The sequence below is a fragment of the Diorhabda carinulata genome, chromosome 3 (assembly GCF_026250575.1).
Source record: "Diorhabda carinulata isolate Delta chromosome 3, icDioCari1.1, whole genome shotgun sequence".
NCBI lineage: Eukaryota > Metazoa > Arthropoda > Insecta > Coleoptera > Chrysomelidae > Diorhabda > Diorhabda carinulata.
Genome location: NC_079462.1, coordinates 36,136,411 through 36,153,678, shown reverse-complemented (window position 1 = coordinate 36,153,678; position 17,268 = coordinate 36,136,411). Strand labels below are relative to the sequence as shown.

Genomic DNA, 17,268 nt, shown 5'->3' with positions numbered 1-17,268 from the left:
TCTATAAGATGTAAGTATTTACTAACAGTTACTGTAAAACTACTTTAGAAACTAATATAACTTCATATAGGTGGCACTCTCGTCTAAACCAATGAAATGGTTTGGAATGTCTCTGTTGATAGTTCTTACTTATTTTATTTACCACTACTTGTAAAATGTCCGGTGCGATGTATATTTTAACCCTTTTTATACCTTATTAATTATCTCGATAACTATTATAATATTTTTATATCTGCTATTGTGTTAGAAATAATCAACTAGTTTTATTGTTAAGGATTTAATTCTAGTGTTGTGGTTTTTGTAGAAGTGTACTACTCGGTAACGGAATTTGTTGATTGATGCCGTGGCCATTCCTGTTTTGTTAATTTATTATTACAATTAGCAAGATTATCTGCAGCCTTCCTAATTAATAATTATCCATATTGTAACGCTTATCAAAATGGTGAGTAGGAAATAAATTACTTTAATCAAGACCAACCAAATGTCAAATAGGTTAGTAAGTCTAAATGTTATCAGTACATATTTTTTATAGGATCCAAAGAATAAAATTATAGGAAACGGCGAAAATGATGTAGAGGTGAGTATTTCATATTTTTAATTAAATAAGTAGGAAACGCATTACATTACGAGTTGTTAGTTTACATTAAATGCTATTTTTAGACCAGGAATCTGTTGAAATAACTTTGCATTTTTAATAGGAATTTAAGTATTTTACTTTTATTTTTTGTGTTCATATCAACATTTCAATGGTTCATACATAACAATAATAATATTGTAATGGAAATCTATTATCTACTTGTTTGGAATGAGCATCACATTTTTGTTATGGCTTGCAAATTTATCAGAACCTACTTGTAAAGTGTATTATGTTGGTTGTTTGTTAATATTGTTTTTATTTTCTTATATAAATAATCCATTTAAGTCATGTATGCTTTTATATTCGGGTGTATTTTTGATAATTATAATTGAATCTTAGATATATTATTTCCTTAACAATGTGATAAATTTCTACACTTCAACTTTGAGTTAAATCCTTATTTTTTATTGTAAAATTTTATTTTTGTCAAATCTTATTGGTGATAATCTAATTGACATAAATGATAATGAGTGTTTAAACCCACAGCATAAATTGGAGAAATTTTTTTATAAATTATAGTGAATAATAATAATCTATTTTCTATATTAACGTATTTTTAGAAGAACATTCTTGACAGGAATTATAATCAAACATACTTTGGAATTTTAATTAATAAACTGGGTTAAAGCGAAATGAAATAAATTAATTATTTCGGTTACTGCACATATTTATAAAAAATCGCAAAACACTAGAAATTTAAATTGTAAATTCACATTCTTAAATCAGTTTTATATAAATTCTCCATTCAAAAATGTTATCAACTTGCAGAAATAAAAATATGATTACATAAATTTGATATACTCAGATTTTTAGTTGGTATTCATTAAAAACACTTCAAATATTTTCAGTGGCAACATCATTTTGTTTAAAACACCTCAGCAAATTGTTTTATAATTATAACAGGCCATTATCACAATATTAGTTTGAAATTAGATATCTTCAATTCTGCAAAATGATTTGATTAACGGCAATACATAAACTGATTGGTTAAAGAGATAAAACCTAAACACAAGTAACTCGCCTACTCCATGAGTAGATTTCCTTATGGAAATTGGATTTTGGCCAGTTTTTCTGAAATTTGGCACAATGATAGTTTGAAGTGTCTTATCGATTCAAATACCCATAAAGCAGCTGGTAGAAAACTATCTTCACTACCAATGTAACAAATTATATTAGTCTCTGTCCTTTTCCTAAAATTAAAATTTATATTAAATATAAAATGTGCTATCAATTGAACTCAAGTCAACGCAATAATAAATAATAGTAAAAAAATCTTTTTAGAAACAAAAATGGAAGATGCTCAAATAACTTGATATTTAGAATTCGATAAATAAGTGAGAAATTATAAATAAAGATAAGGAAATTCATATATTATTCATACATACACAGACAACTGAAACTAAATGAAAACTTGCGAAATAGTTTTCTGAATTATTACCTACCTGATGGATTTTCTAATCCGGTGGAAAGTCCATTCAACAATGCTTCTCTTGAGGATTGTATGAAAGAGCCCTCCCAAATCTCCCATGGAGATCGTGAATATAACAGTAATAGGATAATGGATAGTGGACTTACCCTCACTCCGCTTCCACAATCATTTAGAACTTTCTTTACACTCACACGGGGCCCAACGCGAAAGACGACCTCCTGCCAACTTAAGAGTCTACATTTAAAGCTGAGTAAAAAAAGATAATTGTTTATTACAGTCGCTACGGGATGGGTTTCGTGAATATCGTCCAAAATCGGCTATTGTGCTAGAAAACATCAATGCCGTGCGTAAACTGATATTGCAAGATCGTCATGTACCATACCGTGAGATTGGTACATACTTAGGCACTAGTTCCACTCGCAAACATTTAATATTGCAGCAAAATCAATCGCGGTTATTCAAAAGACGTCTGTAAGATCGTGACAGGCGGCGAATCATGGATCTATCCATATGAAACTGAAACTAAACAATAATCTACTGTATGGTTCTTTCGAGAATAGCCAAATCCAATATTGTTTTGTCGGAATAAATAGACATATCGCCAACGTTCCATTAGAGCAACGTAGAACGGTCAATTCCAAATTATACATCAGCATTTGTTCATCAGAAGTATTCGAAAAAATACGGGAAACCAATCGTAGAAGACGAATCATTCTCCACCATGACAATGCGTATCACACCTATGGTCAAACAAAAACGTTTTTGGAACAGTCAAAAGATCGAATTGATAGGTCATCCGCCATATAGTCCTTGTTTGGCATCCAATGATTTCTTCTTATTCATACAGATGAAAAATAAATTGCGATGTCAACGTTTTTCTACACCTAAAGAATGATGCGTTCAAATCATATGTTGGTAATCGGTTCAAACGCATTCAAAAATGTATTGTAATGGAGAATATTTTGAAAAACAATAAAGACATATCCAATTATAAATATTTGTTTTCATTTGTCTATCTCAAAACTGAAATAGTAACCCTTATAGTAGAGATGGAACGACCGCTCAGTCATGTGGTTTTGAAACATGTCGCAAATTGAGTTTCGCGCTGTTTTTGACTAAATAAGGATTAATACCAACACAAATCAAAAACTGGAAGCTGTTTACGGTGACTTGTGTCCTTCATTTTCAATAATTAACAATCGGTCTAAGTTGTTTCGCTAGAATCATGAGGAGATGACCCACTTGCGGGTCTCCTAAGCAACGTCGAGTAGAATGTTGTTAAGGATTTTTAGAGCTTTGTCGCGAGAATCAAGAAAGTGTAATCCCTTCAGTTGTAACGCATGATGAAACTATGATCTTTTACTATGATCCGACATCCAAAAGATATTCAATGGAGTGGTATCGGAAAAGAGAGCCCGTGTCTAAAAAAACAAAGGTCACGAAAACTCCGTATATCCCTGATCTAGTCCAGTCCGACTATTTGTTGTTCGCAAAGCCGAATAACAAGTTAATGGGCGGTGTACGAATATTTTGACTCTAAAGATGCATCATATTTTTATAGTGGTCTAGAAGCTTTAGTCAGACGTTCTGAAAAATGTGTGGAAATAAAAGGAGAATGTATTGAAAGATAATGACATTTTTTTTTTATTTTTCACCTTTCTTTCTATGTTCGGCCAAGAATTCTTGTGTATATTGAAGTTATAATAAGCATGAATCAATGTTATTATCAGAGGTAATAATTTAGAGGTGTTAAAACATCAAATATTCATTGACTGGCCTATATTAAAACGCCACTATCCCATGGAAATATTTTGTTTTATATTTAGTAGGCTAGTACCTATTTACGCTGTGACTTAGTGCATCTATTTTAAGATTTTGTTTACTATTGGCGATGATATTCACAAACCACAATTTTTGAAATTGATAGTTTTTATTATTTTATAATGTCATTAAGTAGCATATTTCGTAGGCGAAAATCAGTAGATGTGGCATTGGTAATAATACCTAAAGAATGTGCATGCGGCCTGTGTAGTTATAGTTGGTGTTTTTTCAGTCTAAAACCGTTTCTGTTCCTCCCCAGAGTCCTATTAACAAGAACAAAATGACGGCAGGAGCAATTACAAATTCAAGAAAAGAGAAGAGACAGTCCAGATTCAACATTCCCAAAAACCAAGAGTTGGATGTTTTGCCGCCGTTAAAAGGTACGTAGAATTTTGAATGATTAAGTCGACAACTGTTTATATATGTATGTATCGGATTTCAAAATAAATCGTACTGAATTGTTCTCACTACGCCACAATGAGTTATTTATATCAAATTTATTATACAACTTGTTTACTTTGTTGATATTAAAAAAGGGAGTTAAGGTATTACAAATCTATTATATTTCTGATTTACTGAAAGTCGTAAAATTTCAAACAATTCATACTATTTCTATATCTTTAGGATGACCTAGAAATTCATCAATTCATCAACAAACGGAATAAAATTTTAAGATTTTAAGATACACTACCGGTCAAAAGTTTTTGCCCAAATCATAATCTATTCATCAAATTTCAAAATAATAGACTTTAATAAATTTCTCTTTCATATTGTCAATCGAAGATCAAAACGGTGTGTTACGAACCAAAAATAATAGTGTCCATTATTTGTTTACTTTATACGAGCGCTTTTGAGACACAAGCACATGCTGTTGATTGCACCAAAACATGTTTTTGTGAAATTCGTATACGAATTGTTTTCAGATTCAGATTTGGTAGTTTTAAAATGTGTAAAACCAAGGAAATATCGATTGAAACTCGTGCCTTAATCGCGAGTCTTCATAGTATAGGCAAAAGTAACCGTACCATTGCCGCCGAATTATTAATATCTCGACGTACTCTGGACTACAAAGTGAAAAAATATGCATCCACGATGACGATAGAAAAATCACAAACGCTAAAGATTAACTTATTGTATTGATCAGTAAACGTGATCGACAATTCACGGTATAGCAATTCAGATCAATGAATCTAGAGATCTGCCTCTTAGGCCAAATTTTACAATTGAAATTTAAACCTCAAAAGTCGCTTTAAACCACAGGAAGTTAGAAAAGCGTTGGAATGATTGTATTGCTCTTGAAGGAGATCACATTGACGAATAAAATCTATTTTTGGCAAAAAAAGTGTTTTTTTTAGTCACTTGACTTATAGAGTGATGTATTATTTTTCGTTATCCTTGAATTATTTTGTTCAAAATAAAAGAAAAATAGCTACGTATGAGAATGTCAAGATGACGTGTTTTTTACAACTTTGTAGCCCTTCCTTTTCTTTACGCTGCTTTCAAATTGTCAGATTAGTGGGATATACACTTTTGAGCATGTTTTTGACTCACTCTACCTTAATCTGACGCGCTCGAGAATTTCTGGTGATCAATTTTTTTCACTAATATGATCCTTTACTTAACCGTGTACAAGATATCTCCTAATATAAATAAACTGAAAAATGAAAAGTAATCATTAATATAAATAAAATAACCGACGAGAAAATAAATGTCACTGTTCTAAAAGTTACAAAAGTTTCACCTCTATTACAACCCTGTTATTTTTTTCCCATAATGATGAATAAACAATTGTGGATAAATATTTGCATCGACTAGCATCTTCCGAAATGAAATAAAAAATTATCTGTTCCGTTTTAATGATATGCTAATAGCTGTTAAACATTTTAATCATTATATATTTTTGAAATTAGGTCAAATATTTATTTTTACATTTTTTGATAGTTAAAAAAACTCGGTTATCACTTTTTTACGACCTTGACTCTTGCATAAACTTCTGAATTATCATATCACCCATTGCCGTTATTATTGCGAAAGAAAAAAGTTATTCACACGAATATTTTTTGTTTTTGTTAGTTAATCCTTACTTTCTGAATAAATCGGAACTGTTTATTCGATTTCCCGTCGCGACTGTTTATTGATTTTTATTTCTGTTTGTTTAATTTCCACGGAAATAAACGTGTACCATGGAACAAAACGTCACCACGTCAATACCTCATTATCTCACAATATTATTTTATAACTGAATTAGATTGGATCGCGATAAAGAAATTGTCCTATATTAATAGAGCATTAAAATAAATTTTAGGTACGTATACCAAAAAAAAAGCTCACATACAAATCAATTATGACGTAGAGATTTCAAAAATCGAGATAAATTATAGTCCAAAAAAATTAAAAAGGGGTTTACCAATAATAAAACTGAAAAATAAAATTTGTGTAATATTTGTATAAGAATAAAATTACTGAAGAAACATTTTTAAACTAAATTTGCGATTTGTATATCCAATAGATCTAAATCTGATTTCCAATCCGAGGACTGGCCGAATAATTTTTTCAGTTAAGGATTGTTCATAAATTACGTAACGCTGAAATTTCAAAATTTCATGGCCTGTCTGCCTGTCTGTAAAGCTACCGTAACAATCGTACTCTACCCTGTCTGTCTAGGATAACGTAACAATATTGCAAGCTAAATAAATTATCTAATGTCATATTATATGACTGTCGAGATATAATGATACATTTTTTGTCTTATTAAATAATAAGTAAATTTTAGAATGCGGATTATTAAACGTGATTTTGGCGTATCTTAAGTTATACACTCATTTTAGATTAATAAGTAAAACCACTCTTCAAGATTTCTGGAACAGAATTTTTCTCACGTTCATAATATTATTATTTATTATATTCAGATTTTCTATATCAATGTGCTCTTCGTCCACCCACTCGACGTGTTCTGATTCTGCTTTTTTCTTTACTAATATTTACTCTTTCTGATAACGACACAGATGAACCATGTATGCTTTGCTTATGAATTTTGAGATTTTTTTTTGTAGCGAATTACAAGCCACACTTGTTGGGAAGAGCTTGCCTTCTACACAGTTTAACAGGTGAAATTTTCTGTGCTCCTGATACGCATGTACGATACCAACATGTCGTTATTTCGTTCAACATCCCCCGACTAAATCCATATTGCCGGCATACGTTTGAACGTTGTTGCCACATTTCAAAAAACATTTCGAGTCGAATTCTGCACTAAATCTACACTCAACAATATTGAAACTTGAAAAAATTTCTATAATTGTCTACTCCCTTTAAAATGATGGTTTAAGAAAAACTCCTCAGATCAACGCCATAATGCGCAGTTACAATAATTATATCTAAAACAACCTTGTTCTTCGATGACTATGACTGACTCTTACAACCTTCTCAATGGAGAACTACCAACTTACGAGGATATATTGAAAATTTCTTAGCCCACTATAAATAGAACTAAACAAAATTTCAATGTCAAAATATTTTATTACTCAACATATTCTCCTCTTCTTTTCCAATTTGTCTCTACAAAGGAAACGAAGTGTGAATTTGGGTACACATCTGACATCAATTCATGTGTTGTATGTCACAACAATGCGGCGCAAAAATGTATGCAGGGAAACGGATAATGAAACGATGTAAATGATTGCGTCATGCGTTGTGCATTGATGTTCAGTCTGTACGTCTGATTACAAATTGATGACATTATTGTGATTTTGTTGAAGGCTACGGCGTTCTATTCACATATAGATTCTTAATCCAAACAACGTCTCCTTTGTTTACCTTTCTTTTTGGTAATGATGTGATTCATAATGATGAAAACGACACATTTTATCTTTAATTCTAATTCAGCCATTTGGTAGTACTGAAAACACAAAAATAAATAAAACACAGAGCAAGAAAGACCAAACTTGGGTATCTCATCCAACTTCCAAGGTATTTCGCTCTCTCCTTTTGTTCCAGAATATATCCGTTTAATATTACAGTTGGACAGGCTCCTCCCCGCTGGGTATATGTAACACGCACATATTTATTTTCATTTACTGTTATTCTCTAAGTTTTTAGCCAAAAGAAAGTAGCGTCTAAGTTTGTCTGCAATATGTGAGAGGCCATAGCTGGGTCCTGGTGAGATACTAGCGCGGCAGTGTTATCTGCATATATTGCGGTAGTTACGTTGTTGTGTGTAGTAATATCAGCTGTGTACATAAGATAGAGGATCGGACCAAGTGCACTTCTCTGTGAAACTTCTGTTTCTGTTCTGCAGGTAGGATTTTACGATTTTGAAAAGGTTGTGCGGGAGGTTTATACTCATTTTGTATAATAGTCCATCGTGCCAGACTTGTCGAATGCCTGGGCGGTATCTAAAAAGGCAGCCGAATGATATGGCGGTGTGCGCAGCACAGTTACACTATATTTTTCTGCTACATCTTCCACGGCGTATTTCATAAAACGATGTTTGTGTAAATTTGCTGTAGCTAATAGTTCTTTTTTTATCAAATCTTCAAATTCAATACTTTTGGTGGTTAACCAGTCAATAATTTCTTGTTTTCTCCAAGATGAAGTTGGAGTCTTCTTTATGCGTCGAGAATGATAACTTGCGTTATCCATAACTACTACTGAATCAGCCGGAATATATTTCATCATTTCACCAAAATAGTCTTCAAAAACATCCAAATCCATATCCGCGTGGTAATCTCCCGTATGGCACGACTGAAAGGTTAGCAAACCTTCTTTTAAAAATCCATCTTCGCTTCCAATATGGACGATTATTATTATTATTTTCGTCGCCAGCAACCAATTTCATCGCTTTCCAGTAAAAGTGCTTTACGGTTATGCTTTTCCCAGGCAAAATCCATATTTCTCAAAGTGATCCATAAAAATTTTTTAGTTATCAACGGAATACTGTCATCCTGACCAAGCTCCATTGAAATCTTAGCTAGGGTGGGTATTTCTTTTTTAAAATAAAAAGAGTGAAACTTTTCTTCGAATTACACTTTTGGTGTCTTCATTAAGGACTTTTACTAGTCTGGCTGAACTTTTCTTGGGAGGTTCCACTTGGCCTGCTATCTTTCTCCCCCGCAATAATTTAAAAACGGGAACAGTCTTTCGGGAACATCGGTCGACAGTTTCTTGTACAGTAGAGAATTTCGGTTAATCGTATTTTATGCAGTCGTGTACATTTAAAATAATAAGTTTTTCATTCACTAATAGTGGTGAATTATTGGAACATCTTTTCGTTGATGTAAATGTCGCCATTTTATTACTAATCTTATAATATTGTGAAGACTATTTCCGGCTCAACAAGAAATACTGATGCGTTAAACTAAACAAATGTATTATAAAGGTCTAAAAATTTTGGGTAAGGCACCATTGCCCTTACGGCGCATGGTTAAGCCGATTTTATATATTTTTAATGTCATACGTAGACGTGTTATATGTCAGACATTTTCCATCGCACAATTGGGCAACGTTGCGTCTTCGTAACCCTGTCTTCTTGTGAGGTTTGGCTATTTCCCCGTTTTCCCGTTCAGTCTTTGCAGTCGAAACAAATCCCCTTTAGTGTTTTAGTGACAATGAAAATTATTTCATCGGCGATGTATAAATCAAAGTGAATTTATATTCCCGGGAGTGCCGGAGAGTGGCGTTGTGTTCGATACAGACAAACATCATTGATAATAATTTGTGTCGAATATGGTTCATTCAACTTACGCCCAAGGTCATGTTATGGGAGGTCGGGATAATAGTCCTTTAGGTATTCCGAAATCGCCTTCTTTCCATAGCGGATTAGATCTTGTAGCTTCTGCGAGTATAGATTCTCTAAAAGCTGCTTATGATTTACAACAAAACACCGGCTTTCCATGTAAAATATCCTTCTGGGGAAGTACGATGACCGGAAAATCGGCGATTGGACCGATTGATGTGGCGGATAAGATTTTTATTAAAAATTCGTTAGCGATACGTAGTATGCAATCTTTGGGACGCCTTCCTGTGTTGAAAGGTGAATCATTTTTTTTGAAATTAGATCCGAATGACTAAATATCTATATTTAGTGAAATTCAGTGTGTCTACAACTTTTGTTTCTATTCTACGAATTATACAAGATGGTTCATTAATATTTGTAAACATTTCAACTGTGGATATTTGAGCTCAAAAAATTGAAATTTAACCTAAATTATATCAATTTTATTTGATAACTTCATTCATAAGATTCATATGTAAAAAATTTTTTTAAAACATGCTCATATATATACAGGGTGATTGATTACTGTTATAAAAATCAGAGCCTCCTTTGTGCTTTGAGATATCAATTTGAAAATTTGCGGAATTGTAGCCATCATCAATCTTCACATTTTAATACTATTCAAAATTTTACAAAAACTTTTCCAAAAACTTGCATATTTTTTTAATTAAACACCTTCTATTTTATTGCATATTTGGAATCAGTTTGACTTCCCTATCACTGTTCTATTAGAGCAACGTGGAACGGTCAATTCTTGAGCGGCCGCCAATGATTTCTTCTTATTCCCGCAGATCAAAAATAAATTTCGAGGTCTACGTTTGTCTACACCTGAAGAAGCGGTTGACGCGTTCAAATCATACGTTTGGGAGGTACCTCAATCGAAATGGAAAAAATGCGTAGACAATTGTTTTGAAAAACAATAAAGCCATATCCAATTATAGATATTTGTATTTATCTGTCTCAAAACAGTAGTTTCGTTCACAATAAAATAAATGTATTGATTTTCTTCGATCTTATGTTTAATACAGTCATCATTAACTTGCATAAATGATAGTTGAGAATCTTTCATTTATATATTTGAGGGAATTTTAAATATAATCATCAAATTCTTTACAAGGATTCACAGACTAGTATTCTGTTTAATCAAAGCACGTTCGCAAGTTTGACACCAAACTTTTTGGAACATTGCCCAATGTTTCTGCAATTTGTGACTTTCGGGATGGTATATTACATTATGCAAAATACTAGGAAAATATGAGGGTCAGGGTCGTGGAACTCAGCATATTATACTGATGTGTATACGGTGTGGAAAAGCCCAACTCGCTTGTAAATAACTGAGGGCAAAAAAACATCAATATTCATGTGGGAGATATTCAAAATGCTCACGGCGATTTTATTTACCAACATGATAATTACCGCACCGCCCGCATAATTCAACAATAGTTTCGATAAAACAATATTGAGACTTTACCGTGGCCGCCAAAGAGTCCTGGTAAAAATCCCAATAAACATTTCTGGGGGTGGTTGTTAAAAAAATTTACAAAAGGGATTTTCGTCCCAGAAATCAAGAACTATAGGAAGCAATTGAAATAGTGAGGAAAAACCTTAATTAAAATGGAAATATTTGTCGGAATTTAATTCACTTCATGCCAAGAAGATAAGAAAAAGTGATTGAAAAGGCTTACAGACGTTGCTTGTTCCCTGTAATCAATGTATACAATTAAGAGGAGAATATGTCGAGTAATAAAATATTTTGACATTGAAATTTTGTTTGGTTCTATTTATAGTAGGCTAAGAATTTTTCAATATATCCTCGTATATATGGTTGAGCTCTATTGGTACAGTTGAAGTGTACATTATTGTAATCCTCCACTTTTTTGCCCACTTGTCTGTGTTTTGAATTGATAACTGTAGTTTTTCTGTCGCTTCTCTGTGGCTACTACTAGTGTGGCAGTATCGTCTGCAAACATAGATAAAGTAAAATTTCCTTATTCAGACATGTTATCAGGGTAAAAGATGAAAAGATTTAATATTGGAAAATGTATTTAAATTTTTTTTTCGTATAGCTCTTATTGCATACACAAATACCAGTTAAAAATGCAACACCACTTCCATGTATTTTAAGCGTTTCTAAATACGTTGTTTTGAGAAGTATTTATAGTATTTAACTGAACCTTGAAAAATTAAAGTTTATTCAAGAATAAGACGAAATGAATTATTTATCATCAAGATATGTTAATATTTGAATAAATTAAACAAAAAAATTAACAAACTACTAAATTTATTATTCAAAATTAACAAATTCATATTTGTTCTACAACAACGCCGACGTAGAAAAATGTGTATTATGGATGATGTAAAAAACGATCTAATTAACATCGAATGCTACACTTTTTACATTCAATACATTTTTGTTAATACATGTATCAATTTGTGGAATAAAATGCAAAAACTAAATGCTTTAAAGAGTATAATATCTAGAAACTATACGAGGGTTGCTAGTTAAGTATTTATATTTGGTTACACTCACTCAAATATGTCAAATCTGACATTACCATCATAAAGTTTAACATTATTAATGATGAACGTACTCAGAAAGTAATATTTGAAAAATATTTTTTCGAACATATTTTATAAAATTAATTATTTGCTCAAATATAATAATTATTATAAGAAACAATACACTCTTTTTCGATTAACTTTTCATATATTTTCACCTTACTAGCTACGTTTATGTTACTATTTTTTTATCAGTGACCTATAACCTATAAACGTAAATCTTTCGATATTCGATACAACGACGGTTCTGCTAATTTAGTGAGAATACTTAGAAATGCAAAAAAGCTTTATTTGTACAATTCGCTTTCTACGATTAATCAAGAAAGTGATGTGAAACGCTTACAGTGACATAAAAATGAGACAATACGGCATTGTGCCCAAGTTAGTGATATCACAACATTCAGAAATTGGAGAGCTAAGAAGTATGTACCTATATCTTAAAAATATTATAAAACAACAAAATAAAAGGTATTGAATTAAAAAGAAACAGGATAATAATGAGTAGATTTCAGTAAATTAAAATCTAGTAAAAAATGAGTCATCTAAAAAAATATTCATCGTGCTGAAATTACGTGTTTAGTGCGACATGCATATAAAAAATGATGTGACGATCAGAAACGATTCTTTCAGATATTAAAAGATAAATACATCAACTTTTCAGTTCTTCTTTAGAATTACAGAGGATAGGTATAATTAGGTACTCTCCAGAGGTATAGAACTGTTTTTACAAATAATTAATTGGGAGAAGTGTCAAAGTGTCAAATATTTCTTCTTCTTTATTGCATAATAGATTAACAGCCTGTTTTTTCTTCGATATTTATCCCCATCCTAGCTTTAGATTGTCATTCCATCTCTTTCGTGGTCTCTCTCGATCTCTACCGTGTTATAATTGGAGGTTTATCTCTTGCTATAGTCTATTTTTATTAATGCCATTGGCACTTCTTTTAGTAGACAGTTAAAATATTTTTTAAGTTATACCTCAAGTATTTTCGTCTGAAATAAGATTTGTATGAATTTGTATAATTTCTTATTTCTTAGACCTTTTGATATATGTTTATGCTTCTTAATGTTCTTCATTTTAGGTCTCTTGTTTTTTTAATTTTTTTTTATAATGTGACATCAAGAAACTTGATTTTATTATGTTGATCGATTTCGATTGTGAATGTTTTTTTATGATAAGAATTGAATTTTTTTTCAGTTTGAGTCTTTGGTGCGGCAGTAATGCAATTATCTATATATTGGTAAAAGAATGGAATGTATTAGTTTTACCTAAGTAACCTGCATATAACTTCCAAACAACCGAAGGTAGAAAAATGCAATTTTTTTAAAATGTTTCATTTTGACCACACACAGTATTTACCACATCTAGCACACAGTAACTTTTTCCTGTTACCTTGAAATTACAATTGCAGGAGAGAGATTTTTATCAGAGGAAAATGTTGTCACATACTTAAATGTCAATTTTGAGAAGAAAGATGGCATCTGTTATTTGGAAGGGTCTTAGTGTATAAACATAAAAAGGTTGCTATGTTCAAAATTAAAAATGATTATAGATATAAAATGTCTTGTTCCTTTGTTATGCTGGGAACTTTTCACCCTCGTAACAATCGTAAATAGGGTCTAAATTAATATCCTAGCATTAATTTGTCAACATCAGTGTTAACTTGTCCAAGTTAACGAAACTGGTAAATAAGCCAGATTAACAATTGCATGTAATGTCCGCCGTGGTTGTTGTCGTGAACAATAAAGATATTTTTAATGATGAACATCTGTTTTTGGTATCTAGTTTCTAAGTATAGCAACCCACGAATTACCGATATAATTTATACAATATGATTCTGTAATTTGCAATAAATTCAAAATTTAATGTTCATATCCGTCCTTCAGTACAGTGTGTAAAGTTGTACACAACCGCCAATCGCGTTTAGAAAATTTTAAACTAGTTAATGGACAAAACCTTAGAAATATTTCCCTAACTGCAATAACTTAATTGAATTGTTTGATTACATTACTCATAACTTTGTTACTTTTAATTACCTTCCAAATGGAAATTAATGAAATTTTCATTAGCATTCGAAATTACAAACTCTCTCTGTAGTTATATTTTTTACGATTGCATTCTATTTTCATTGTCAAGTACAAAAGATAGAACGTTATAATATTTGTTTTATACAGGCTAATATTTATGTATAGTTGGAACTGCGTAAAATTATATCGATCAGAAAACGTAGATAATATAAATCAAAATTACAAAAATAAATGTGGTTTCCTTTTCTTTTTGATCATCGAATAATATTTGTGATTTAGTAAATGTGGAACGTGATACTGCAATGCATTGCAATATTTAATAACGCATAAATATGCTAACTAGTAACACATTTGCTGATTAGATAATTTGTTTTATCTCTAGAATGTACAACAGCATAAAATTTATAGATAAAAGAAAATATTTTATTGTTAATATACCAGGGGACAGTGGCGGCTAGTGCTAAAAATTTTAGGTTTTCTGCATTGCTTCCAATAAAAACATACCGTGAAGGTTTATCAAAGTTCTATAGAGTTTATTGTTGCCACTCAAAAAAAATATAATATAATATACTTTTATTTAGTTTAAAAAAAATCGCAATATTTCAATTTTTACAAATATCCTAAATAACTTACGATTTAGCACGTCCAGTAATCATATGGTGTAGTAATGTGACATTATTGTACATAAAAAAATCGATTTTTAATTAAAAAATCAATTAATAATACTTCTTAAGAAAATAATCGATGTTGTTATATTTCTCGTTTTTTACTATTGTCTATTAATTTTACAATAAACGCTATAAAAGTAATATCAATAGATATATTAATTAAAAATAAACAACAGAAATAGTTCTTATATAATCAACACAAATTAAAATTTTAGAACAATCAAACTATAAAAGGTTCAAATTAAAATGTTTTTCAAGATCAAAATATTGACGCCAACTACTTGTCGTATTTTATTTTATGTACCTTTCTCAGTTACACTCTTATCTCTGCCACTTCGTTTTCAAAAAATCAAAATGCAACATGATGGTTAGAATCCCTATTTTCTACTTGGGTAATCTAGCATAATTTTCGACTTGAGAAATTTTCAAAAATGTTATATTGGCCATATAAGTACTTGAAGTTTCAATGGATATATTTCATCACTCGCCATATAAACAAGCAAATCCAACGAGAGATTTGTCGTTTGTGTTATCATCAATATTTTCATGTATATAACACACATGAACTACTTCTTAGTTTCAAATTTTGAGGTTAGGAAAAAGTGCTTGAAGACCAATCTGTAGAGAATTTTGTGCTGTACATTTTTTCTCCAGCACTTTTTGTCGAGTTATTCGCGTTTCAAAATATTTTTGAGTCTATAAACTCATTTTAAGATAAAAATTTTGAAGTTATGAAGAAATACCATGGATAGTTTTTTGTAGAGAATTTGGTACTCTACACTTTTTGTTTCGGCAGTTTTTCGAATTCCTCATAGTTTTCGAGTTATTCGCGTTTCAAAATTTCGAAAATCCGTGCCCGTAATTTTGTTAAGAGTTGCTAGACTTCTTATTCAATATCCCAAAACCTCCCAGAATCCAAAAAATGAAAAAATCGTCCAATTTAATTTAAGGTTTTAGCTCAAAATCGCCTAATTTGTCTGTACTAAAATTATACCATCACCAATGCAGAATATTAAATTGATAACCGAACTTAGCATTTTCTGATATTTACTTCAAAAATTCTTTATGTGAAGTTAATGATGTTGTCATGTTGAAGAAGCCCATGATATCGTGTTGCGAGAGAGACGTGCGGATATTAGACAAATAGTTAAAGATAGTGATTTATCATACCATGTGGTTATATACTTACTGCGAGCTGGACGTAGTTACCACGATAGATAAACACAAACAAATTCGGAAGACATTCGCGGTCGTCTTTCAATGCGGTATAGACAAGCCAAAGAAAAGGTTAGTAACAATGGATGAATGAATCAATCACTATATTGTCGAGATCAAAATGCAGAGTGAAGAGTAGTAACATCGAGGTTCATCGCTGGCTAAAATATTGAAGATGTAATCTTCGACAAGGAAGATCATGGTAACTATATTTTGAGATGCTGATGCGTAACTTTAGTAAATTACCTGCAGAAGGGAGTCACAATTACAGGTACTCGTTATGTCAATTCACTTCCAAAATTATTAAAGGCGATGAAAGAAAAACGCCAAGGGAAGTGGCGCAAAAGTGTTCTAACATCAGGATAACGCACTCGATCACAACTCCGCAATTGCTCAGGTAACCTTAGAATTAGTTGAGCATCTGCTACATCACAGACTTTTTCTTAAACTTGAAGTACAATTTCGGTGGTAAACGATTTTCCTCGGATATGCGGTAAATCAGTAGTTCTCAGAGATTGAACATATTCATTTCGATAAGCTTTAGGGGATCGGGAGCAGAGTAAAGGGATGAGCTCTCGTCTTATCTACAAACATTTGTTGAATAACAGATTTGTATAATACTCATGAAATATTATTGCTTTTTAGATGCACCTTCAGACCAAAGGGAAGAACTTTTCATACAAAAGCTTAGGCAGTGTTGTGTTTTATTTGATTTCGCATCTGATCCACTTTCGGATTTGAAATGGAAAGAAGTTAAAAGGACCGCTCTCCATGAAATGGTAGAATATGTCACGACACAAAAGGGTGTAATATCTGACAACGTGTACGGAGAAGCTGTAAATATGGTAATATTTAATAGATTTTTATAAAATTCTTCAGTCAATGGTTTCAGAGTCAGTGATGGACCCACTGAACAAAACGAATTTATAATGCTCAAATCCGACATTAAACTTTATCATAATCATTGTCAGTTTTGAAATTAGTTTGAGAAATGGTTACTAAGTTGGAATTTCTGGAACCGTTGACGATATTCATACTGAATACACTGTTTACACCAACACTTAGAATTACACTGTTTCGATAACCAAATTATCGTCTTCAGAGACTGAGAGTAAACTAAAATCTAGTCACTCGACTT

The 17,268-nt window shown here is 31.5% G+C and overlaps 1 protein-coding gene across 13 annotated transcripts in view; it reads left to right on the top strand.

Moving 5' to 3' along the window:
- The first annotated feature begins 75 nt into the window (after window positions 1–75).
- LOC130891019 (serine/threonine-protein phosphatase 2A 56 kDa regulatory subunit delta isoform) overlaps window positions 76–17,268 on the top strand; it is a 28,402-nt gene continuing 11,209 nt past the window's right edge. For 2 of the 13 annotated variants that reach the window (XM_057795485.1, XM_057795489.1), the window contains exons 1-4: window positions 126–442; window positions 533–577; window positions 4,120–4,267; window positions 16,776–16,975. In XM_057795485.1, the coding sequence (XP_057651468.1) occupies window positions 440–442; window positions 533–577; window positions 4,120–4,267; window positions 16,776–16,975 (396 nt within the window). In that variant the 5' untranslated portion in view covers window positions 126–439. Of the gene's footprint in view, window positions 443–532; window positions 578–3,890; window positions 4,061–4,119; window positions 4,268–9,379; window positions 9,919–12,427; window positions 12,642–13,417; window positions 13,525–16,775; window positions 16,976–17,268 lie in introns of those variants that run through there. The other 11 variants (XM_057795481.1, XM_057795484.1, XM_057795483.1 and 8 more) reach the window with 10 other exon arrangements.